At 41.5% G+C, this 27,415-nt stretch overlaps 1 protein-coding gene across 3 annotated transcripts in view; it reads right to left on the reverse strand.

The window, feature by feature from the left end:
* Window positions 1-27,415, reverse strand: part of prex2 (phosphatidylinositol-3,4,5-trisphosphate-dependent Rac exchange factor 2) — a 675,068-nt gene that overhangs the window by 310,336 nt on the left and 337,317 nt on the right. For 2 of the 3 annotated variants that reach the window (XM_078540383.1, XM_078540384.1), the window contains exons 20-25: window positions 26,477-26,613; window positions 21,398-21,521; window positions 17,388-17,572; window positions 13,289-13,450; window positions 11,459-11,681; window positions 6,780-6,987 (exon numbers count right to left, since the gene is read on the reverse strand). In XM_078540383.1, coding sequence (XP_078396509.1) covers window positions 6,780-6,987; window positions 11,459-11,681; window positions 13,289-13,450; window positions 17,388-17,572; window positions 21,398-21,521; window positions 26,477-26,613 — 1,039 coding nt within the window. Of the gene's footprint in view, window positions 1-6,779; window positions 6,988-11,458; window positions 11,682-13,288; window positions 13,451-17,387; window positions 17,612-21,397; window positions 21,522-26,476; window positions 26,614-27,415 lie in introns of all 3 variants that reach the window. The other variant, XM_078540381.1, reaches the window with a different exon arrangement.

Consider the following 27,415-nt stretch of genomic DNA (forward strand, 5'->3'; position numbering starts at 1 on the left):
GAATGACGATTTCTCTGGGAGTCCAGCCAGGGTCCTGCTGCAAAAGGGGGGAGGAGAAAATGAGGAAGAGCAATAGTGGGAGGAGACTCAATAGTGAGGGGTACAGACAGGTGTTTCTGCGGCTGCAGATGTGACTCCAGGATGGTGTGTTGCCTCCCTGGGGCCAGGGTCAAGGATGTCACTGAACAGCTGCAGGGCATTCTGAAGGGAGAGGCGAACAGTCAGAGATCATGGTTGACATTGGTACCAATGACATAGTAGAAAGAGGGTCCTGCAACAAGAATCTAGGGAGCTGGGTAGCAGTCTGAAAAGCAAGACCTGAAAGGTTGTAATCTCTGGATTACTCCTGGTGCCACGTGTTAGTGAGTATAGGAATAGGCGGATAGAGAAGATGAATACGTGGCTGAAGAGTTGGTGCAGGAGGGAGGGCTTTAGATTCCTGGATCACTGGGTCCACTTCTGGGGAAGGTGGGACCTGTACAAGTCCGACGCGTTGCACCTGAACCGGAATGGTAAATCCCCAGGCCCAGATGCGATGTATCCCAGGCTGCTGCTGGAGGCAAGGGAGGAGATTACAGGGGCCATGACATTAATTTTCAAATCCTCTCTGGCCACTGGAGAGGTGCCAGAGGACTCGAGGACAGCTAATTGGTACCATTATTCAAGAACAGTGTTAGGGATAAACCAGGGAACGATAGGCCAGTGAGTCTAACATCAGTGGCAGGGAAACTTTTGGAAAAAATTCTGAGGGACAGGATTAATCTCCACTTAAAGAAGCAAGAATTAATCAAGGATAGTCAGCATGGCTTTGTCAGGGGGAGATAATGTCTAACAAATTTGATTGAATTTTTCGAGAAGGTGACTAGGTGTGTAGATGAGGGTAATGCAGTTGATGTAGTCTACATGGACTTCAGAGAGCTTTTGACAAGGTCTCGCATGGGAGACTGGTAAAGAAGGTAAGAGCCCATGAGATCCAGGGCAATTTGGCAAATTGGATCCAAAATTAGCTTAGTGGCGGGAGGCAGAGGGTGATGGTCGAAGGTTATTTTTGTGACTGGAAGCCTGTGTCCAGTGGCGTACCGCAGGGTTTGGTGCTGGGTCTCTTGCTGTTTGTAGTGTACATTAATGATCGAGACATGAACGTAGGAGACATGATCAGTAAGTTTTCAGATAACATGAAAATTGGTGGTGTGGTAAATAGCGAGGATGAAAGCCTTGGACTACAGGACGATTAGATGGGCTGGTCAGATGGGCAGAACAGTGGCAAATGGAATTAATCCTGAAGTGTGAGGTGATGTATTTTGGGAGGACTAACAAGGCAAGGAAGTACACAATGAACGGTAGGACCCTAGGAAGTACAGAGGATCAGAGGGACCTCGGTGTGCATGTCCATAGATCCTTGAAGGAAGCAGGACAGGTAGATAAGGTGGTTAAGAAGGCAAATGGGATACTTGCCTTTATTAGTCGAGGCATTGAATATAAGAGCAAGGAGGTTATGATGGAGCTGTATAAATGTTAGTTAGAACACATCTGGAGTACTGTGTGCAGTTCTGGTCACCACCTTATAGGAAGGATGTGATTGCACTAGAGGTTGCAGAGGAGATTCACCAGGATGTTGCCTGGGCTGGAGCATTTCAGCTATGAAGAGAGGCTAGAAATGCTGCGGTTGTTTTCCTTAGAGCAGAGAAGGCTGAGGGGGGACCTGATTGAGGTGTATAAAATTATAAGCGGCATAGATAAAGTAGACAGGAAGAAACTTTTCCCCTTCGTGGGGGTGGGGGGTCAATAACCAGGTGATATAGGTTCAAGGTAAGGGGCAGGAGGTTTAGAGGGGATTTAAGGAAATTTTTTTTCACCCAGAGGGTGGTTGGAATCCGGAACACACTGCCTGGAAGTGTGGCAGAGGCAGGGACCCTCACAACATTTAAGAAGTATTTAGACGAACACTTGAAATGCCATAGCATGCAGGGCTACAGGTGCTGGAAAATGGGATTAGAGTAGATAGGGGCTTGGTGACCAGTGCAGACACAATGGGCCAAAGGGCCTCTTTCCGTGCTGTAAAACACTATGACTCTATGACATTGCTCATTGTATGAGGGTTGCTCCACTGGCACGATGATAATTGTAGAATGAAGGATATGTCAGACCATGAAGTTACAGATTGTGCTGGAATACAATTCTGCTGTTGCTGATGTTGCTCATGGATGCCCATATTTGAGTTGCTAGATCCGTTTTGAACCTATCCCATTTAGCATTGTGCTAGTACCACACAACACAATGGAGGGTGGACAGTGTGAAGGTGGGATGGCCATCTCCACAAGAACTGTGTGATGGTCCCTCTTACCAATACTGCCATGGGCAGATGCATCTGTGACACGTAGATTGCTAAGGATGAGGTCAAGTATGATTTTTTTCCCTCATGTTGGTTCTCTCACCATCTGTCACAAGCCCAGATGGGTGTTTATCAGGGCTCAACCTGCTCAGTCAGTAATGGTGCTACAGGGCTACTCTTGGTGGCGGACATTGAAGTGTGCCACTCAAAGTATATTTTGTGCTCTTGCTCCTCCTTCCAAGTGGTGTTCAAGATGAGAAGTACCGATCTATAAGCTGGGGGAGGATAATAGGTGGTAATCAGCACAAGGTTGTCTTGCCCAGATTTGACCTGATGCCATGAGCCTTAACGGGTCTGGAGTCAATGTTGAAGACTCCCAGGACAACTCCTTCCCGAGTGTATACCACTGTGCTGCCACCTTTGGTAGGCCTGTCCTGCTGGTGGGATAGGACATATCCAAGGATAGTGATGGAAAGGTCTGGGCTGTTGGCTGAAAGGTATGATTTTTTAAGTGTGACTATGTCAAGCTGTTGCTTGACTAGTCTGTGGGACAGCTCTCTCAATTTTGTCAGAAGTTCCCAAATGTTAAGGAGGTGGACTTTGCAGGGTCAACTAGGCTGGGTGTCCCTTTGTCATGTCCAGTGCCGAGGTCGATACCAGGTGGCCTTTCCGGTTTTTGACCTTTTCATAGCTGTTTTGATACAATTGAGTAACTTGCTTAGCTATTTCAGAGGGTAATTAAGAGTCAGATACATTGTTGTGGGTCTGGAATCACATGTAGGCTGTACTGGTAAGGATGGTAGATTTCCTTTCCTAAAGAACATTAATGAGCCGAATGGATTTGTAATGACCATCCCTTTGTTTCATAGTCAACATTACTGATTGTATCTGCCTGCTTTCTGTGTTGGGAGAGTGCTAAGAGTGCCTGCAGTACTGTTGCTTTGAGAGACTGTAGCATCATACCTGTCTGCTCCTGCCATGAAGTCCATATGGCAGGTCCCAACTGCAATTTCAAATCACCCCTGAGCAGGGGTGTATCACCATGGCCTTCCAGGCTGAAGAGAGAGAAAGATGAACAGGCACAGGCAGACCTTTCCTTCTGGTCCCACATGGGCTTTTCTTGCACTGGATCCCACCCCTGACCTCCCACTGGATCGTTTCAGAACCTCCTTTCCCACAACTACCTACATGCCAGTGGACAGCCAAAGATTGGCCAATTTTTCAGAGATCAGCTGCCACCCCTCACTTGAAACAAAAGCATGTTAATAAGACTGGGAAGTTAAAATACCTTGACCTGTTTCTAACTGAATCCACCATCCACCCGCCAAAACCTGCCTGGAGTTAAAATAAGGGCCCAACTGTCATGAGCGGATAATGGGTGCAATATTCAGGTACATTAGATAGGAGGATTTCTTTGGGCTGAATATTTATAATGAAGTGAAGGAACAGTCGTAGATATATACCTTTCTGTGTTAGAGACATTCATGATAAGTTTGAAAGCTGTTAACAACAATAGGAGATGCAAAGAAACTGTAAGTGCCGTACATGCTCAGTGTGCTACATTCATGGAAAAACATGTTGGATTCTCCTATTTTGGCTGAGCTGCTGAGGTTACTAAACCTATTTCAGCACTGTTTTGAGATGTGCTATGAATTGGAGGTAGCATTTACACTGGTGGTCACGGGCTTCATTTACGTTGCATATTCTACTGTAGGCCTGTGGCACTCATTGCTGAAAGAGGGCCCTCTCCCCTGCCTCGCTTACTCTGGTTATATTTCCGGGCCTCATTCTATCACAGATATTGGATGTCTTCCCTTACTCGTTTCTGATATGTTACATTGGTCTTTCAAACATAAAATGTCACAAAGCCTGTCCCTTTAAAGTCCTGCAGAACTTTAAATCTAGCAGAAGTATGTGATTTCCCACCCACTAACAGCTGAATGTCCAATCACAGATCTTTTCCAAATCTGGAGTTCACCCAGAGTACTAAAATGGGACTGACACCAGAACCACATTCGAATCAGCACACTACATGTTGAGCAAATCCAATTCTGGCATCATTCTGTGCCCATTGGGCTCACAGCCAATCAGAAAACCTGCATGTTGCAGAGACCTCCAGATTTGTAAAACCATTCCTAGGACACCAAATTCTATTAAATTTATCATTTTTTTTGTGGATGTTGTTCAAGGGCCAGCATTTATTGCCAATCCCAAATTGTTCTTGAGGAGGTAGTGACCTGTCTTCATGAGCAGCTGCAATCCATGTGGTGAAGGTACAGTGCTGTTAGGAAGGGAGTTCAGGATTTTGACCCAGTGACGGCGAAGCAATATATTTGCAAGTCATAATGGTCTGTGACTTGGATAAGAACTTGTAGGTGTGGAGTTCCCATAAACTGAGTGACTTGCTAGGCTATTTCAAAGGACAGTTAAGAGTCAATCATATTGCTGTGGATCTGGAGTCACATATAGACAGACGAGCTAGAGATAGCAGATTTCTTTCACTAAAGGACATTTCGCTGAAGGACCTAGGGGAATTTTTACAATTTAGTAAGTTTCATGGTCACCACTGCTGATACCACTTTTTTATTCCAAATTTATTTGATTAACTGAACTTAAATTCTCCAGGAATTCAAACTTGTATTTTCGAATCAGTATTCCATGCCACTGGATTGCTAATATAAAGATTCTGTCAGGCCTACTGAGTATTTCCAGCATTCTTGTTTTAATTTAGATTTCTAGCATCCAATTTTTCCTATGGATTACTAGACTTTACCCAAATACATGTACGATTATACCTCATTACAATTTGTTTTTTGAAGATCACCTAATTTCACAAAATGCTCTTTTTTACTTCCCTATCGCAGTCAATACTACACATGATATTTGCATACATCATACATTTCAGCCAAAATCTATAAATCATTAAGCCACTCAAAGTTACGAATATCATTTCCACTGATTGTCTTTGCCGTTAACTAATAAGCCTAATATTTCTAATTGTTAAGGCCGTTGTGAACTGAAACGGTCTCTCCAAAAGGATACATTTAACAAGGAAATGTTCCAGATGGGCACTCTTTTCTGGTCAGACAGATATTACACATACAGCTACTTCAGAACAGCTATCTCATTAAAATGCTCCAACATTAGTTGTTATGTGTTCATTAACTATTCATAGATTGATGCATCACCGGGACCTTTTTGCCTCATTCCTCTGTCGTGAATATTATTTCAGCTTTAAGTGCATTCAGCAGCTACTGGCAGTTGACCATCCATTCATTAGTTATCCTAAACAATGTCCCCCCTACCCCTTACTCCAACACCCTACCTGGTGCTCCCAGCATCAGGAGCACCACAAAATTATTTAAATCATTGGATTTTGCAATGTCACTCGAAGTGAGCAATGTAGGGTGCAGGTAAATGCAATTCCAGGATTGTACTATCAGCCTCTGTAAGGCTCAGGAACATTTACCAACTTTTTTGAACTAAACCAAAAACTTAAGACAGGTTCCTGCTTTTCTAACAGATATTTGGCAAGGGCAAATCAAAATCGATGTTCTTCAGTTGTTTTATCGTGCCATTAATGTTCTAGAAAAAACAATGTATTTACCTCTTTTAGTTCATTTTTGCCCACATATTTAATAGACCTCTAGGGATCACAAAGCTCTCAGTTTGTGGAATGGTGAGGACTCAGCCCTCACAAAAGCAGGGCAAGAGCCAACCAGACAACTAAAATTTTCAACAAACCACCTCTGTGTCACATAGAACAGAGCAGCTACATAAACAGCAGAAATGATGGTAAACATTTGATAACACTTTTACTTTCTACACCTGCATTCCTGATTTTCAAAGAGGAACAGCACTGTGAATTAGAAATTCATTCAAGTTGAGCAACATGTAATTACTTTTGAATGAATCCCCAATGGCCCATTTTGATGACTTCAGATTTTGATTAATATTTCGCTTTCATCCCCGGAGGTTCTGGGTTTAATTTCATTCAGATTGGCATATTTGAAGCTGCTGTTTAATATTCTACTCAGTGCTGCCTGACTGCTGAGTCTACCTGTGAAATGTAAGAGGTTTAACACCAGAATGCTCAGTGGTTACTTTAAAGTATATTTGGTTTCCCACCATTGATAAAGCTGGCCAGGCCTTTATATAACTTGCATAAAATAAGTCACAGATATGCTGTGCTCTAGCTCATGGAGGCAAGAATGGTTTCCAGGGGTAAACTGCTATAGTGCTCGGGCCTTTTTAGTTAGGTGAGTGAAACATCCATTGTTGAATGGAAATGGGAGAAAGGACAACACCAGGTAGATTCGCTGTAAGAAGTTTTAATAAGTTGAGTATTGCATTTTATAGTAACCAGAGGAAAGTTACTTAACCATAACTTACAGTTGTCAGCCCTGTATCTTCATCAGTATTAAATAAGAAAGTCTAGTGTACTCACTCATCTATCTGAGCAATATAGATTTCCAGTTCCTTTACAACTGTCTGTAGCTTATTCAAAAGCTTTTGGTATGCATCTTGAGTTTCCACATCCTTTTCCTTTAGGAGGAAGTGCAGACCAGGCCCATTTTGCTGACCCAAACTATGTCCAGAGGGAGCTGCCATGGTGGTGATGCAATGATGGACATACTCCACTGGATCCAATTCATCTACAAAATAACAGCAATGTGAAAATTGAGTGCTAAATGTTAAATTTCCTTCATTGTAAGGGTACTGACAAGAGTACCTGACGATATTTTCATGTCAACATGAAATACCTGTCAAATAAGAGTATGATTCCAGTCATTTAATAAATGACTTGGGTTTCATCTGTCTGATGAAATAACCACATACATAGCACTGCTCGGTGACATTACCAATGAATGCTTGCAAAACTCCTAAATGTATCTACTTGTCAGCAATTTTCATTCAAATACAGTAAGACTTTTTTTGCCAATCGATGGGGTTAGCATCTTGCACGGGTTTTATTTGTGTGCTAGGACTAAAAGACCAGTAAGATAAATTTTAAGAATATTTAAAAGTCATATTCTGTCAAGTCTTTCATTAGAGGTCAGTCAGTAAATGTTTGTTATCCCATAAAGGAAGTGATTATGCAATCTAGCATACCCAGACAGGAGCAGCATTTATTCAGAAATTATTCTTCTTTAAGTAAGAAAACAACTCATGATTTACCCCAGCTTCCATCGAACAGGATAAGTTAAAATAGACTCATGTGTGACCCATTACAAACTAACTTCTGAACATTCTCTCAAACATAAAGATGAGAAAACAGACATACGGTAGAACACTGGACTTCAGATCCCAAAGAGGTTTTGTCGCATATTTACAACAAATGCTTCCGTTTCTGTCATGACTACCATGATGCCTCTTTGTTCCGTTACTAAACTAATTTTGATACTACATCAAGGTGCTACCCAAGTACCAAGGATGTGAGTGGATCTTAGCTGTGCTGTTTCATTGTGGGCCTCTAGGGATTGAGGTGGCCCACATCTCAATGCTTCTAAGTCCTGGGAGGTTGGATCACTGCTATAGGTGACTGGAGAGATTGGTCCTGCATCCTGACACCTACATGATCAGTCATTTGAGAGGACTGGTTGGATAAGGCACCTAAGCTGTCATCAGTGTGAAGACTCCTATTAAGAGAAAGATTTCTATAACAAAGGAAAATTCTAGGCAAACCACTTGTGCTAAATTCTGAATCTGAGTGCCCATTATTCGCCAGAAGGGAAGATCTAATTATATCAGTTGCATCAGGCAGACCTCAAGAGACAGCACCCCAAAGCTCCCAGAAGCTGCTTCACATCACACTCTCCGATCGACCTCACCTGAAGGTCAGTGCTTGATGTATCAATGTTGGATACACTGACTAGGTTGGAGGCATCTCTGTAAGACGGAATGAATGTAGATATTCCAGGTACCACCAACCACCACATACATTGTGTTTTTTTCCTTCTCACGTACTGGCAGAGAGGAACTTCATGGTGACCCCTGCTATCTGTCTTGGGTGCTTTAAAATGGTCTTCAATGCATCTATGTGAGAGTAATGATCATCCAACTTTCTTTTTAGAGCAGATTTGAGACCAATGGCTCAGGTGCCAGAGGCAGACTTCAGCGGAACCTCCATTCTTCATTTTCAGATCCATCATTCACCTTTCACTGCTGTGCCATCTGGGATTTGAAAACTTAATGAGAATGCAAGGAAAGGTCAGAGGAAGCAGGTGTAGTATAAGAATTTGGCATGTATAGGGTTAATATGGGACTGAGTACAGTATCACCCAAATAGTGATGTAAGAGAACACATGGCCCACACCTAGCAGTCATCCAGTCTTAGACAGAGCCGAGTGCACAAGCAAGCATGGAGAAAGCTCCTAGCTTGAACTCTTTACTGTACGTAGGTAGATAGTTCTTGTCGTTAATAAGTGCAAACAGTTAACCTACTTAGGACTACGAAGACTTCATTAAGGCCTACCGAAGAGTATCCAACATGGTGGCAGCTCTTAGAAAAACACAGAACCTCAGAGAATCTGGAGCAGAAATTCAAAAGCTGGAAAATTGAAGTAGCAGCATTCTGACCTGACTGAAAGCAGATGAAGTGAAGACACAGGGAAAGGTCACGTGAGAGAAGCTCCATAGCAGAATTGGAAGCAGAGGGCAGAAGAAAAATGCTCCACTGTGCAGGTGAGGCCTCCTGAGATCACGTGGAGATCTAGTTTGAATTCCCACGTATTACAGAGTCAAAGGACCTAGCAGGGGTGAGCTAAAAAATTAAATTCTTGGCCAGAACCAATTTAAAAATGTTTTTGGTCTTTTAAAAGAGCAGCCCATTTCTGAAAGCACCGGGCCAGGCGGATTCTTGAATCAGAGTCTGAAAATGTGGCACCCGAGCTCACTCTGAAAGAAGAAAAAAAATTAATGAATCAATTTGGAAGAATCGCGGTTAAATAATCAGCTTTAAAGTCCAGCAAAGGGCAGGATTAGACGCTTTCGTGACCTTAATGCGTTGTGCTGAAACAGGGAAGTTTGCAGCCAGTCGATCCAAACAGCCATTGTTTAAAATGTCAAGGCAGAATGTGAGTATCATTGTAGCGAGAGCCCGCCAAAGTCAGTAAGCCCTTTATCCTTAAAGGAACAGCAGCGCCATCTTAAATTTCAGCAACTTTTTAAAGTTGAACCTACTTGGGGCAGGATTTTCAGGTCGTTGGACGGGCAGCAAAAAATCTTTCTTAATTAATAAATTAATGGCCTTAATAGGCCTCTTGATTGTTGGCAGGTGCGCTGCTGACTCTCGTGCGAGCCCGCCGGCCAAAATATCGTGCGAGTGCGCGATGACATCAGGATGTTCGCCCGACATCATCATTCGCTATTTTATGCACAATCGGGTCGGGCGCACCGGCCCGCGGGATGTAAAATACTGCCCTTGAAAATTTTTTAACCATGGATTAGAAATCCGCTCTTCCAGATCAGATTGGACTTATCCAAGGCCCAGATCAATCACATAATTGGGGACTTTGGAAAAAAAATTCTTTAGATACATGATTGCTTCAGATTTGGATAAAAAGACAGAAGCTCAACAAGTTATCACACTGCTTTATTTGGTAGGCCCGATAGTGGATGACATTATTGCTAGACAAAGAATCAACGAATCATCTGCTAAATTTGAAGAAGTACTAAAATCATTTGATGTTTATTTTAAACTAAGAAGCAACAAAATCCTCAAAAAGGCTAAATTTCATAAATGTGTCCAGCAGCCAAGAGAAGCATTCATTAATGATCTGTACAGGATGGCTGAAGGCTATGAATACAGAGACCTAAAATCTGAACTTCTCAGAGATAGAATAGTCGCAGGATGATGCACTCTTAGATATGCTGCAAGTGAAGGAAGATCGAACCCTCGCAAAAGCTATCCAAATTGTTAGGCAGTCTGAACTGTGTGTGCAGCACAGGTCCATTTTAAGATGAGAAAGTAAATTGTGGTACAAAGGAAACCCACAGTCCAGTTAGTTAAACAGCACAAAAATAGGCACACTCCAGGAAAAGAGAAGCGATACTCTAACCGCTGAGCAGAGGAATCATGCCAGCGCTATAAAGCAAAGCGCCCCCATCGGCGAAATCAATCTCCTGCAATTTCAGCCCAATGCTTTCAGTGTAATAGGACTGGACACTTCAGCAAACTGTGCAAGGCCAATACATCTACATGCACAGAAGACCCAAAGATAACTCATGAAGTCAAGACTGCATGCCAAGAGAATGCACAGCCATGCTTCACAAGTGAGGTCAAAGACCCAGTATTTTCATATTGGAATGCGTACATTTCAGTTAATGGCCACCTCACAAACTTTAAACTGGACACAGGAGCCAGTGTTACGGTCCTATTGAACAAATAACTATGCCTGAGAAACTTCTGGCTTCAAACATCAGCCGCACCACTCTATAGGCCCGGAGTAACCCGGTCATAGACATGATTCTGGAACCAATAAGATATGGGAGCAAACAAATCTTTGAGCTGATGTGCGTCTTCCATAACGATTCTTTTTCTCTCTTGAGCAGAGAGGCCTGCGTAGCCCTGTATCTCCTCAAAATGATAGAAGAGGTCAAGACAACCTGTGTCATATTTTATAGAGAATTGCAAGTTCCCAAGAGCTCAAACAAGAAAGAGTATCCTGACTGGGACTTAAGCTCTGAACTGTCTTCTCCCTTTGCAGAGCAGGTTCTCACCCACCAGCCTCCTGCTTGATTAAATATTCCCCACTAGCAAACATGCCTTGGTGGAGGGCACAATATTCCATCCTTAGTATTGCGCTTTCACTATAAACATGTTCCTGCTCTTGAAATCAGACAAATTATGTCAATATAAACACTACGGAAAACTTCATTTGACTGCCTATATTTTTGATTCTGCTACATTGGCAATTCTGTCTGCAGCAGTATCATCAAGCAAAGAATTTGTGTAAACAAGAATTTTGGATGGGAAGACAGAAACTGTGAATAATATGTGGACTTTCAAGGTTGGGTAATAAATAATTATGCAGTTTGCACATCTGCCAGGTTTGGATTGCCCAGCTCAAACATGCATTATATATTTTCAGCAAAGTCAATGAGAGATGAGAGCAGAGATCTTACCTTGGTTTAAGCTTTTCTGGTCAATATCATTGCTGGACTGTTTCCGACTGTCCAATTGTACACCAAATGCACTGCCCAGTGATGCAGCATTCTTAGGATATGACACTTCCATCACATTTATATGGCAATTGGTGGGACAGAAATCACTGCTGTGCAATGGTGAAATCTTGGACTTGGCTTGCTTGAAAGTCGGCCAGGCTCGGTTTTTCAGAACTCGTGAAAACTAAACCACAAGTATTGAAACAGTCACAAATTATACTTATTGATGTTACATTAAAAACTATCTTGGTTTTAATTCCATCACTTTTAACAAAAATAAAGCCAAAATATATGAAAACTGCATCAAAGACCCCCAGTGGCTCTGTAACTAATTGCACCATATACTATGACACTGAAGCATACAGACAAGGAAGGTTCCAGTGGCAGCCGTGAGTTGAGACAACTCAGTGTCCTTGAAAAGACGAAAGAGATGAAAAAAAATCATCGGAAATAAGTTAATTTGTAAAAGTTAGACTAATTCAGAGACTTAAATTATGGAAGCTATGTTAAATTTATAAAGAGCACTGGTTTAGTCTCAATTGGAGTACTGCATCCAGTTCTGGGCACCTTACTTTAGGGAAGATGTGAAGGCATTACAGAGAGTGTGGAAAAGATTTACGAGATTAGTTTCATGGATGAGGAATTTCAGTTATGTAGAAAGGTTGGAGGAGTTGGAACTGTTTTCCTTGAAGAGAAGGTTGAGAGGAAATTTGATAGAGGTATTCAAAATCATGAGGGGACAGAAGATCAAGATGTAGAATCAGTTTGGGTGGAGATAAGAAATAGAAAAGGAAAGAATTCAAAAGTGAGAGTAGTTTATAGGCCCCCGAACAGTAAGTACACAGTAGGACAGAGTATATATCAAGAAATAATTGGGGAGAAAGTTACTGCAATAATTGTGGGTGACTTTAATTTTCACATTGATTGGACAAATCAAATAGGCAATGGTAGCCTGGAGGGTGAATTTATGGAGTGTATTCTGGACAGTTTCGTGGAACAGCATGTTCTGGAACCTACCAGGGACCAACAATTGGCTTATCGAATCAAACAGCCTGTTCCTTCGGTTGTCTGTAATTGGCAGAGTGCAGCCTGTATTCAACTAGCCCACGCTTGCAAAACCCAAAATAAAATGTCCAGTGTTATATGCGATTCCATGATTGGGCAGCTCTTGTTGAACAATCCCGAGTATGCTAATAGCTACACTAATAACCAATTTAAGATAATTAGTTGAGCTCGTAATGTGGCTCATTTATCCTTGCTAGAAGCGACATACATTCATACACAGGGACCCAGTTTCTGCAAACAAAAGGAATATGTTCAAGCCTGATGTCTTTTCTGAATTACCCGGGAGCTTGGGGAGCCAAAAGTTCCCTGTTGCCTTGGCAAATAAGAGTTGACTTGACAAACAATCAGCACCCTTTTCTGTCATTTAAATTATTGTGATCTTTTGAAATTTAGCGTTCTTGCATTTGTCTTTATGAGTGCAAGATGAAAAGCTTCAGCAACTTGTCTCCATAATCAGCAATATACAAGTTCTGTACTGCGAAGTGAAAGAGATGACTATTTTACCTGCATTATGATCCACATAATAAAGAAGCTTCTCCATGTTTACCAAACTCATTTTATCACAAATTCATATGAATTCTTAGAATTATATGAGATCAGTAGCTTTAAACACAGGCATAATCAGCATTAAATTGTGTTTCCATTAAATTCTCCATGTGATGTCTGCAGTTTTGCAGATGAAAGTTGAGGTTCCTTGAAATCTCAGCACCTCAAAAATCTGCTTACCTTCTTATAGTTTGTGATCCTTCGGTTAATGTGCTCAAGCTTTTCACTGCGCATAATGCTGAATTTTGAATGCAGTTCAGGAGGCATTCCTTCAACTAAGCAGCTTAGTCTGCTGCAATGTTCTACAAACTGCTCATCATTCTTAGCCAAACATTCAAGGATCTGTTAAAGAAATGTTATATAATAAATTGTAGTTTCATTCCAAGCTATAGACTGAAAAAAGAAAGTGCACCGAATGAAATTATCATGCAACAAGCTAATTTCTCAAGATAAAAATACAGTGGAGCTGCACGGAACATTTCCAACAATTCTCAGGAAGTGAGTTTTCCATTCTTCATTATGCCAAAGCACAGCACAGTGAGGAAAAACCAAGTTACTGCTCCCAGGCCTACTCTCACCATTTCCAAGCAAGTGTGTTATACAGCCTAGGTGTAGTGTAGGCCATCTCTTGATGTGGATGCCATCATAAAATAAAAGTAAAGAGGAAAATAAGTTGCAAGTAACCTGATGACATAGAGGTTTGATTTCAGTCCAGCACTCAATTCGTCCCGATGATCTTTTATCAGAACTGGGAAAAGTTAGAAATTCAATAGTTTAAAGCAAGGGAAAAGGGGTGAGGGTGGGGAAAAAAACCAAAACGGAATGTCTATGATAGGATGGAAGACAGGAGAGGTTAAATGACAAAAGAGTTAGTGGTGTAGGGCCAAAGGGGTGGTAACGGGGCAAGTAAAGAAACAAAAGATATATCTAGAGGAGGTGTGACTAGCAGAATGATGAAAGCTGTCTTCTGAAAACAAAATGAAGCAAAAAATGAGAGCAAAACCAAAATATGCAAAGAAAAGGGAAACAAAATGGGTGCAGAGATTGCAGTCTGCTATTGTTGAACTCAATGTTGAGTCCGAAGGCTATCGAGTAACTAGTCAAAGACAGGAAGAAGGTGCAAATGATCTAGGATACTTTCTCAGCACTGAAGATTTGGATCCTTGCTAATCTTTCCAAATATCGGAAGTACTGCTTTAACATACTCATTGTATGTTCCACTAAAGTACAAGTGCAGCATTAGCTTCATTTAGTACTTTTGTTATTTTGGAGTGAGGACTCCTGGTCAGTGTTAATAACTAGGACAACAAGGGATATCACTGATATCCCAGCGGCCATCTGCCCATTTCACCAGCTCCTTCGAATAAGAATGCAAGAAGAGCCTATGGAGCCTGGTCCATCATTCTGTTAGATCGTGACTGATCTATACCTTAACTTCACCTACCAGCTGATTCAGAAGATCTTGCATACTGCTGGTGAGGGACTGCTCGTCGAGCACAACACTAGGAATCAGCCAAAAACTTGCTCTAACTTCTGGAGTAATATACAATCAATCTATCCATCCCAGAACATCAAACACCAATGTGTTTCAATCTGTTTCAGGCAAAGGTCTCAATTGTTATTTGTGCTGTTTTATTAAATTCTACATTCTTAAATATAATTTATTTATGTTACAATTATGAGATTTATAAGATTATTATATTTTGGAGTTGTCTCTTTAAATTTAAGGTAAATGAATGGAGATGTGAACTGTTCTGCAGTCTGCCTGACAGTAAGTCTGGATGGTTTGATTCTTAGAGATCAAAGGAAGGCTTAGACTGTTTTACTAAGAAGCAGGTGCAAAGTATTTACACTTGGAGACAATACCTTGAGTATACAATGAATAGACCCTAAATCTCCCCAAATTCCAGAAAGGTGCTTTAGGAATTGAGTTGTAAACAGTTGTGCTGTAAATTATCCATATACTTCTGAGGTGAAAAGGAGTTGGGATCAAAGATAGCTAAATAGCATTTCTACCTATATACAAGGCTAATGTGTTTCACATTGCCGTGTGGAAGATGGAAGAGGAAGCCATTTTTAAGATCAGGTTACAGGCTTTCCTACAAATCCATGAATATCACAGACAGACACAGTTTGTTTTGGAGTGCTCTGCAGCCATCTAAGAGACTGAGAGCAGTTGATACAGGCAGCCAGTCATGCACCCGAAGCAGTGAAAACGCTAACTCTGTTGTTCACCATGCAGAACATGTGTGAGAGCTTGCGCTAAGACTGAACTGCCCGAGTTTGTGATTAAAGTATGGCAGAAGACTCACATAGATTGAGCTGGAGGGAAAGATTCTACAGTGTAACCTACACAGTGAAAGCCAGTTCTGTGAGCAGAAGTTACCCGGCTAGGAAAGTAAAAAGGAAACAAGCCATCAGGATCAGAGAATAATTTTAGATTGGTTCCTGGAGGACCATTTAAGGGACAGCATCATGTATAACTGTAGCGTGAGACTTTCGATCATTCTAAAAGTTAAATGGTGAATCTCTTTTCTGTAGTTTAAAGTATACATTGCCTACAAAAAGAAAATAGAGTTTTGTAATTAGTGTTTTTAGTCATTTGTTACAGAAAAAGTTTAAAACTTGAAACCTGACATGTAATTCTTTCAGCTGTTCGAATTTCTCTTTAAAAGTTATCGGTGTCTATGGAGGTTGCAACTAAATCATAAATATCTTGCATTTTCTTCTTAGTAAAACAATCTAAGCCTTCCATTGATCTCTAACAATCAAACCAACAAGGCTTACTGTCAGATAGACTGCGGAACAGGTCAGATGACCTCCTTCATTTACCCAAATTTAAAGATGCAGTCCCAAAATATAATCTCATAAACCTCATAATTGTAACACCTAATTATTTCCTGTCCAGCAATTTCTCATTTCCCTGTGATTTTCTCCTAACACTTCCACATGATTCCCACATTTACCTAATATTTCTTAATTTGACCCTTATTTTAGAATGATGGAATATTTCTGTAAATCTCTCATCCCTTTTTTCATTATTTTTAAAAAAGTACAGTAAAACATATTGTACCAGAAATGTCAGTCTTGATCCCTCACCATAACAATGCCAGAGCAGGATTTCTGGGGTGAGGGACATTTAGACAGATTAGGCAGGCAGCCATGCCTTATTAAAACACAGCCGGATTACCCACTAGGGTAAGGAGATGGGAAGGTGTTTTGGAGTACACGGTCAGAGTGCTGGCAATGCTAGGCAGACAGTTTTAATAGCAGGAAAACTGATTTCCAAAAAAAAGAGAGAAACATCCTCCTTGCAGGATCTCGTCTTTCAAGGTTTTGAGGGCTCTACCCTGCCAGGATATGCTTGGGGCACATCAGAACGACTGCTTCACAGTGATGAGAGCACTTCTGGCAGGAATTCTGCCGCATAACACCAACCAATTTCACTTTCCTTTTTTTACTAATGGCACAGAGAAAGAGTAGGTGCAAGTGGCACCTGCCCCTTGCCCAATTCCAACATAAATCCTGATAGGTTCCCGACAAGACAGAAATCTGGCAGAACCATGTGTGACCCTCATTTGAGTCCTCAGTCTAACCAAAATGTGGCACCAATACATTAAAATGGGCAGAAGTTTGCATGGCTAATAGATGCTAAAGGAAGCAGTTTTTCCAGGTTTGTCATCACAGTGGATAGCAGAATATCAGTAAAAGTATATATTAAAATCTTACATCTGTACGCAATTGCTGTAAATTTTTGCCATTATTAATTCCTGTGTTGATATTTATGATAGAACTTGCCTATGTAAATTTGTCATATTGTTAATACCTCATGAATTAGTAGTGACATTGTAACACCTTTATTTTGCATTTACCTGCTGCAGAGAAACTCCTAGACCAAAACAAAGTTACATTGTTGTATCTCATGTGGCGATTTACCTTTACAAGCAGATTAGAATCTTGACAAAAAACTCCCTAATAAATAATAAACTCAGGCTTTCATTCCCTCCATGCACAGATTAATGTTCCCAGCCTTTTCCACCAACCTCCACCAACCTTGCCCACTGATTTTATAACCCATGCATCACTTATGGGAGGCATCATCAATAGAAGTCAATGTGGTGCACCAACCTCCATCAATCGAGACAAAAGAGTGGGCTTGAACGGCACCAACACTAACAATGTATGCCAATTCTACACATCAGTTGTTGATAAGCCAATTCTTGTTTATAAAGCATTATATTTTAGGAATAGGTGTCCTCATTCAACCTTCTAATCATACCTTTGCAGTTAGGTTGAAGAATCCTTTTGGTTCACTCATTTTCTCCAGAACATGGCATTTTGTTCCAGCAGTGCTGTCATATTCATATACAACACCATATTCCAAATGAACGTTATCTACTGTTAGGCTCACATGATCCTTCTTCCCGTCAATTAAAGCCATTGTATTAAACTTATCGAAGACTTCTGGGGGGGGAGAAATAGTATCATCCTGACAATCTGTTACTTCAAGACGAAACAAAACAAAATAAATACAGAATCTATGTGCATGTGGTGAGCACTTAAAAGGAATACACTTTCTGGTTTTAGAAACTGAGGTCAAATCTATTAATGCGCCATAACTTCCAACTAGGGTCGGAATGAGATGGCCCGCAGTAATTAGAAGATATAAGTACATACCCACGCTTGAAAATCTGGCTGACGGAGCTGCTTGGGGCCTACTTCGAAAGACTCCTCACAGGCCCCAGCGAAGTGCAGCTCCGGCAGATTCAAGGAGGCCATGCCCCCTTTATATGGCACTAGCTGCCATAAACCAGGTAAGCTTAAAGGGCCCAGTGAAATTGACAGGCCAGTGTCTAAGGTACATGTACAGGATTTGGGGGTGTGGGGGCATTGGAGGTCGGGGTGTTCGGGTGGAGGGGTCGGAGGACAAGGGAGTGGGGGGGTCAGAGGCTGGGGGTTAGGGGGTCGGAGTTTTGGAGGAAATGATGGGTCGGGAGAGAGGGGGATGCGGGGAGGTCAGATGTCGGGGTGAGGAGATCGGATGTTGGTGGGTTCAGGTGGAGGGTGGGGGTGTCAGAGGTATGGGGTTCGGGTAGGGTCAGAGGTTGGGGGTGGGGGGCGTCTTAGGTCAGGGGGGCGGGGGAACTGGAGGTCAGTGGGTGTTGGACGTCTGTGAGGGTCTGGTCAGGCCCATGGGCGCTTGGAGGTTGGGGGCATTGCGGGTCTGCAGGGAGGGGTCAGCGGTGTGGGGGTGTTCCATGAGGGGTGCTGGGGGTGTGGGGGGAGTCCTGTGGGAGTCAGTCTGGGAGTTACAATTGTTACCCAGAAGTTAGAAGTGGTTTTAATTCCTCTAACCTTTTCTGGGTAACTATTGGTGTAACCCTGGCAGAACCATCTGAACTTTACACTTTAAATTGCATTTTCAGACAGTTCCCAGTGCAGGGCAATTATCTAGAGGAAGTCTGCTCTTCTAGGCAATTGGCATGCAAACACTTAGCTGGGAACTTCCAAGAAGGATCCCCCAAGGCATTTTTGGGGTTACTCCCAAATCCGACGCTGGGGAGTTTGGAAGTTAGGGCCCAATGTTTTTATACCAATATTATTAACATGCAGCTACACTTTTGAAGTTAAACTACAAATTAGTGCATCAAGAAGCAGCCATTTGTTTCCATTTCCACTCATAAAATAACTACTCTTCTTTATAGTATTAAGTTTGAAAATGATTAAAACAAGGGAAAATTATTGTCCAGAACCAAATTGTGCAATCGAGCACAATTACAATATCATACCTCGCACAGTACAGACAGTATTCAGATATACAACCTGCTCCTGCCACCAATTTATATTCTAATGCAAACCCTGAAGATAAAATTCTCACATTGTATGTATATTTTTTGATAAGTTCCAAATGAATAGCATGTTTACAGTGACAGAAATTTCAATCTTTCTTATTGATAATCAGATGCCACTTCTTCATAACAAGTATACTTATGCATATTTCTTATAGTTATCTAATAATACAAGATTCTATCCATTGCAATTGCTGTTTGGAACTCCATGATCCCAATATTTATCAGAGGGATAGGAAGGCCTGTCAGCATGAGGAAACCTAGAAATGGGAGGAGTACAAAAGTCCTCCCGAATTTGACAGCAGGAGCTCATTAGAATTTTTTCATTCCATCTCCCTCCTGACAGCCAACAAGATTCAAGGCCAGATGTTGGGTGGGAAATCCTATGCTATGGGAAATCAAGAAGATTGGGAGGTCATGTGGACAAGGAAATGCATTTCAGAGCACAGCAGCAAAGAGTGAAGCAGCGAGGGAGATTAGATAATGGGGTGAAAGGTCATGGAAGTGATCAGCCAATGGCAGGGGTTGCTGGAGGCTATAGGGTTGAAGAGATTGTAGGAGAGAGGATTAGCCTGGGGAGCGGGGTGTGGTAGCTGACCAATGGCAGTGACGAATGTGGCTGGTGGGGTGCACTAGATGTCTGTAGATCAGGGGGAAGAGAAAATGGGAGAAGAGATTGTGGAGATGGTGAGATGCCTGGACAGTAATTGTGGGAAGGGAGGAAAATCACAGTAGGTTTACCTGAGGCATCAGGGAGAAGCATTCCTGATCCATGTGGACCACAAGCTGCTGGAAAAACATTTACCTGCTAGACCTGGCAGGTCCTGCTCCTCCTTAGCTGCTGGGCCCGAGGAAACCCAGCCCAGCCGTTAAATCCAAATCACTAATAAAATTTAAGGCACCGAGTTTCATTTAAATATTGTTAATTAGCAGCCAGTCACTACAGATCAGGTTATTCATCTGACCCCAAATCTGTCTTGGTTAAACCAAAATTAGGTACGTTGGTTCGGATGAAAAGTCATTGACCTGAAATCTTAATTCTGATTTTTCTCTCTATGGTTGCTATCTGACCTGCTGAGTATTTCCAGCATCTTCTCTTTTTATTTCAGATTTCCAGCAACCACAATGTTTGTTTTTGTAGGTGCTTTAGGGTTGGGGTACCCATTTTTAAAATTCAACCCCCCAACTCTGTCCTGCCAGTTCTGATGGGGAGGGGTGTGGGGGGAGGATGCTGTTAAAATTGCCACAGATGCCACTATTTCTGAAAATTAACTAGTGAATTCTATTTTTAATCCTGAATTTTGGAATGAGAAATACGAATTTCATTAAAAAATTAATATCCTTCTTTTGACCTGTGATATATTCAAATAAACAAAATTGGCTATCTGCTTAATTCTGTAAATGTGAATGTGATGGTGCACTTTGATGTCTATTTGATTCCCAGAAATGAGAAGTCGTAAGACATTAAGTAAACTGAAACTAACAGTTCAACAGTCATGGTACTAAATACCACTAAGGAAATGGTGTCAGCCAGCAGCAGTGAAAACATCCAGCTGAGTTCAAATGCGCAGAATCATCTTTCATCTCCCAAAACACCCATATATTAAACCTAAACAGAAGGCACAACATTAGAGGAGAATTTCACTTTCCTCACTTACGCTATCATAAAAATTACAAAAGAAACTAACTTTAATAAGTAGTTCATTTTATTTACGACTTGCTAGTGATTTTAATATCCATTAATTTAGGATGCGGTTCTTCTGTGTTTTAAAAGAGAGGCAAGAAAGGATCTTGCAGACTTACGAATCAACTGGTATGTAACAGTGCATTTGTAATTTAATGTGTGGATTTGGGTGTATTTTATAGATTAAATAGTGTTTCTTTGGGCTTCTTCCGGTGGGTGATGTTGCCGGTGTCAAATAGCTTGATGCCATGTTATCAGGGGCATTGAGCGAATGCCAATATGTAATACAAACACAACAAACGTGCTCTATCTAAAAACTAGTTAGACCATTAAGAGGAGGTTGTGGCACATCAGGTACTCCTGCATATCAGCTGCAGTACAGTATAAACATAGTCCATGCTATATTGGTTTCAAACTGTCTTATGTTGTGAACATGCATGCTGGTGCACATACTAGTGTGAATTTGCATTCAACTGCGTCAGCAGGAAACTTCAAGACCTATAAGGCTGGATTCCAATCATATCTCAGGATGGCTTAAAAACAAAAACACAGTATCTGTGAAGAATGTCATTTAATTATACCATCAGATACTTTAAACAGAGTAGAGAAAGATTAGTCTCAGCTGGAAAAGAGAATTGAAGTAGCAAAGCTGGAGTGAATTAAACTTAAAATAGAATAAAGAAGTAACATAATGCAAATTGGAATCCAAAGTGCCTTTAAAGTGTCAACTTCACATAATATCTACCTCTGGCATACCTTCATTAAATCCATCTTGCATTCCACTGTCACTTCCCCCTGAACCTGGGGCCTTTAAACTGATTTTCTGCAGCTCCTCCTGGGCACTTTCAGTATTATTATACACCCACTGAATGCAGTCTTGCTGTTTAACCAAAACAGAAATATAATGTGACTACAATCCATTTTATCATTTTCATTCCACACTACATGATTAATTTACTGTCATAAGATGACAGAACTTTAAGAACAGAGATGTGGGCAGAGCTGCCCAGTCAGAGCTAGAATGAGGAAAGTCTGCATACTTTCTTTCTTATAACTTGCAGCAGTGTTCTGGTGGAAAAAGTTCGGGACAAAGACATACATAAATACATAAAATAATATAAACACAGAAACACAGAAAATAGGAGCAGGAGTAGGTCATTTGACCCTTCAAGCCAGCTCCGCCATTCAATATGATATCATGGCTGATCCTTTAACTCAACACCATAATCCCGATCTCTCCCCATACACCTTGACGCCTTTAGAGTTTAGAAATCTATCTATTTCTTTCTTAAATATGTTCAGTTGCTTGGCCTCCACATCCTTCTGTGGTAGAGAATTCCTCAGGTTCACCAACCTCTGAGTGAAGAAGTTTCTCCTCATTTCAGTCCTAAGTGGCTTACCCCATATCCTGAGATTGTGACTCTTTGTTCTAGACCTCCTAACCAGAAGAAATATCATCCCTGCATCCAGTCTGTCCAGCCCTGTCAGAATTTTATACATTTCAATGAAATCCCCTCTCATTCTTCTAAACTCCAGTGAATACAGGCCTAGTCAGCCCAATCTCTCCTCATATGACAATCCTGCCATCCCAGGAATCAGTCTAGTGAACCTTCGCTGCACTTCCTCAATGGCAACTATATCCTTTCTTAGGTAAGGAGACCAAAACTGCACACAATAGTCCAGGTGTCATTTCACCAAGGCCCCATACAACTGCAGTAAGACATCCTTGCTCCTGTATTCAAATCCTCTTGCAATGAAGGCTAACATACCATTTGCCTTCTGCTTGCTGCACCTGCATGTTTGCTTTCAGTGACTGGTGTACAAGGACACCCAAGTCCCTTTGTACATCAACATTCCCCAATCTATCACCATTTAAATAACACCGCCATTCTGTTTTTCCTACCGAAGTGGATAACTTCACACTTATCCACGTTATACTGCATCTGCCATATATTTGCCCATTCACTCAACTTGTCTAAATCACCTTGAAGCCTCTTAACACCCTCCTCACCACTCACATTCCCACCTAGTTTTGTGTCATCAGCAAAGTTGGAAACATTACATTTGGTTCCCCCATCCAAATCATTGATATATATTGTGAATAGCTGGGGCCCAAGCACTGATCCCTGTGGTACCCCACTAATCACTGCCTGCCACTCTGAAAAAGACCCATTTATTCCTGCTCTCTGTTTCCTGTCTGTTAACCAATTCTCAGTCCATGCCAATATATTACCCCCAATCCCATGTGCTTTAATTTTGTACACTAATCTCTTATGTGGGACTTTATCAAAAGCTTCCTGAAAATCCAAGTACACAACATCCACTGGTTCTCCCTTATCTATTCTGCTAGTTACGTCCTCAGAAAACTCCAGCAGGTTTGTCAAACATGATTTCCCTTTCATAAACCCATGCTGACTTTGTCTAATCCCATTGACAATTTCTAAGTGTCCTGTTATCACATCCTTTATAATAGACTCTAGCATTTTCCCTACTACTGAGGTTAAGGTTAACTGGTCTGTAATTCCTTGTTTTCTCCCTCCCTCCTATGTAATAACGAACTTTTTAAAGTTACTATGTATCCTATTGAAAGGAGAAGAATTTTAACTATGGTTTCTGGAGCTGAAAGCAAAGGGTGCTAATCAGGCTGACAGCAAGCCAAAGTGCACTGTGAAGCATCTTAGAATGTTTTCGACATGAATAAAAGTTGTTGTTGTTGCTATTTTGTACAGACTGAATAAAGGGGTTCAGAGCTGCTCATGTTAATCAAGGTGTCCAAGATGTTAATTTCATACTTCACTTGAGCAGTTAGGAACAACTTGTACATGATATTGTACGTCATATTGCACATTGCTATGAAAGCACTTAACCACTATACAAGCCCAAAAGAGAAAGAAAATGCAATGCTTAAGCACTCGGCTAAGTTTAGCATCAAGAAACTCTAGTAAAACTGATATCAATGAGGATCAGCAGGAAAACTCTACAGTGATTGGAAAATTACCTGGCAAAACAGAAGATGATTGTAATTATTAGAGACCAATCATCCCAAGACAGCGTTTAGATATTCCTCAGTGCAGCATCCTGAGTCCAACCATTTCAGCTACTTCATCAATGACCTTCCTCCTAACATAAGGCCAGAATTGTGGATGTTTGCCAATGAGCGCGCATCATAATTTATAATTCCTCAGATAATGAAGCAATTCATACCCACATATGTCAAGACCTGGACAACATCAAAGCTTGGACTGTTAAATGGCAAGTAATATCCATGGCACACAAGTGTCAGGCAATGAACATTTCCAACGAAAGGCAGCCTAACTACCTGACCATTGCTGAAACTTCTGCTATGAACATCCTATGGGGATCACCATTGATGGGAAAGTCAACTGGACTAGCCACATAAATGTCACAGCTGGGTATTCTGTGGTAAATAATTCACCTTCCGACTCCCAAAGTCTCTCCACCAGCTACAAGGCACAAGTCAGGAACAAAATGGAATGTTCTCACTTGGATTGGTGCAACTGCAACAACAATCAAGGGGCTTGGTGCCATCCACAACAAAGCAGTATGCTTGATTGGCTCCTCATCCACATGTCTGCACAGCCACCAATATACCCTGGCTGCAGTGGGTATTATCCACAGGTTACACTGGACCAACTTGCCAAGCCTGCTTCAGCAGTACTTCCCAAACATGTATCACTTCAAAGAACAAGGGTAAGAGGTGTTTTGGAATGCACCAATTGTAAGAGCCAGGGCACACACCATCTTGCTTTGGCATGAATCACCATATATTCATCGTTGTTGGGTCAAAATACTGAAATATCCCACCCAACAGTTTTCTGAGATCATCTTCTTATTATGGACTTCAGCAGTTCAAGAAGCTCAGGCCAAAATAGTCTGGACAATAATTGCTGAACTTGTCAATGGCACCCACAACCAGGAATGAATTTAAAAAACAATTAGAAGCAGACTGTTTTAGTTAGAAGGCTTTGAACGAGTGCAAGATTAAATGATTGTGGTTGAGTCAGGGATTATGTCATCTTTCAAGATTAGACTGGATTGGAAGGAAAAAGGGAGGAAGAGAAATGAGAACAGGATGGGTAAATATGTTTTAGCTCACGTGAAGGATTAACACCCATATGGCTGGGTTGGACCTAATGACTTGTTTCTGAGATGTAGGGCAGAATCTTTTGGCGTTCCTGTTTGGTGGCAGCAGGCAGTTAATCAGGCAGAAGGGTGACGGATTGGGACCCCGCTGCCTTACACCTCCACCCCGATTAAATCCATGGAGAGATGACCCACGGACAGCCGCCCAGCCCCACTACCAATTGAGGCCATTAAGTGGGAAATTGATTGAGAGGCCCAGCACCTGGAAAAGGGATGTCTGCTGAAAGCCACATCCCTGCACTGGCTGACTTCCCCCACCCCATCCCCCTCCCCACAATCCCTGCCCCGTGAGCCCCCCCTCACCCCATCACTCAACAGTGGCCTGGGATCCAACAACGATCCTTGGTCACGGGTGAGCGTAGTACCGGCAGCAGCCACCATCTTCCCAGTAGTGCTGCTATTCAATAGTGCTGTTGACCTCTGATTGGCCAGCAGCTCTCAAGTAGGCAGGGCTTGTGTCCCCAGTGTCTGTGATGCTGGCCTGCCAAGTTCCTGAGTGACACAAGGTGTGACAGGCTTTCCCTAAAAGAGGTGTTGAAGGACTCTCACTGGCTGTCTAGCTGGGGGCAAAGACCTCCATTGCCCCCACAAGATTCCGCTCGTAATTTTTGTGCATTTCTATATTCCATTCTTGCCCCTCTCTCATTCTTCATCCATATGGTGCAACTTGCTGCCATTATCAGTGAATTTCGATTTGTTGCTGAGAACACTCAAAAGCTTTATATGTTGATGGAAAAATTAGGTTCCCCGATTAGAAATCTAACTAGGTCAAAATTACTAACTGTTGCAACCATTTTATCAAATATAAAGCAGACCATATTTTCTACGATTGATGCTGGTTTTTAACCACATCATTACTGTGACAGAATTACTTTAAACCTTGGGATAAAAATGTGTATTTGTGTCACAGTTCCATTGCAGCTGCATCCTAGTTCGTATAACAAACGCTCAAATAAAAGATATCTTATTATTTAAAGTCAGAATTTCATCCAATGCCTGTGATTTTATGAAGTTTTCACTATACTTAAAGGGAGTGCATGGTACCATATTATCACATGACCCTAGATGTGTAAAAGTTGCTACCTGCACATTTATTAGGGTCCTTCAGTTACCTTTATACTACACGTTTTAGTTTTTCATTATTGCTAACTAGACTTAGATGCTTTGTGTGAAAGTCCTTGAAGTGAAATTCTACTTCAGTGAATGAGAAATCTGTGCTTCAGCAAGTACTTTCTAACATAATATGTCTGAAGTACATTCAACAAAGCTGAGGCATTGAACTTGTGGCCCCGATCTTGGCAATGCAAAATTATAGGCTATTCACATGGTTTATCCCATTTGAATTTTGTGGTCCTTTTTTTTAAACACGGCTTTTTCATTAGTGGATAGATCCAGATTAGAACACCACGGTCTTCTAGTACCAGCAACTTCAGATATTTACTAACTAATAGACATGCTGATTTAAGCTTTACATGGGTTCCCAAACCTCCACCATCCAATGCCTATATGGCCCACATGAAACTCGGACACAATTCTTTTTTATCCCAAAATGTAAAGAAAACTCTAAAGATACATATTAAATGTAACTGAACCAGTATTTTGAGCAGACAGTATTTTTTTTAAATGAACAAATTTATATGCTAGAGATAGAAAGAAGATACAGTGACTTACCTGTAACAGGCGTTTGTATTTCCGACATGCTGTGACGTGTGCGATCACACTTGCGTGACTCTCTTTGCTCACATTGATCCCATTCACTTTGATGATGCATTGACCAGGATGCAGGCCAGCTACAGATGCCACAGTTCCTATATGATATAAAAAGGACATTTGAAGACTTTCAGTTCACAGCTGAACTTGGTGTCTTTTTCTCAGATAAATGAAATTTAAGATTGTCAATTGGGCTCATAGTGTGGTGCATTTGTGTGCACTGGAAGCTACATTGATTAATACACAGGGCCCTGTTCTTTGCAGACAGAAAGAACATGTACACACATTGCGCCTGTTTCAGCTAAACAAAATAAGTGACAGCCATTCACTGACTCATTCCTCAGGGCATTGCCTTGATCAATCAGGATCAAGCTGCCTGGTTTAAATTTCAAACAATGCTCGGCAGTTAACTGTTAGTTACCATCATTACTGCATTCTCCATGGTAACGCTTCTACCAATCAGAGTCCACTTGCCAACCAATCTGCACTCTCTTCTAGCAGTATAAATCGTTGTTTTCCCCTTATATTGGTATTCTTGTGAAATGTCCTAATGAGTTTCAAGACAAAAGCTTTGACATTTCTCTTTTTTCAGCAATACTCAAGTTCTGTACTACCCAACAACTATAAAGAAATGGATTCTATGGCCCGCAATTTGTGGTTGCAGTGATGCTGAAACTGCCAGCATTTGCCCTATTACTGTGTAAAACTGATGGCGACTCATGTCATCTATACATGCGCGGTTAAACACGAAATTCCAGAAGTTGCCATACATGATATCCTCTACCTCCACAGCATGCGTTGTTGCAGTCCTTGCAGATGCAATCAATATAGAATGATTTGGTGTGAACTTCAAGGGGAGAATTTTCCCCATGTCGGGCGGGCCATGCAGGAGCGGGTGTG

Source organism: Cetorhinus maximus, chromosome 4, assembly GCF_964194155.1.
Source record: "Cetorhinus maximus chromosome 4, sCetMax3.hap1.1, whole genome shotgun sequence".
Taxonomy (NCBI): domain Eukaryota; kingdom Metazoa; phylum Chordata; class Chondrichthyes; order Lamniformes; family Cetorhinidae; genus Cetorhinus; species Cetorhinus maximus.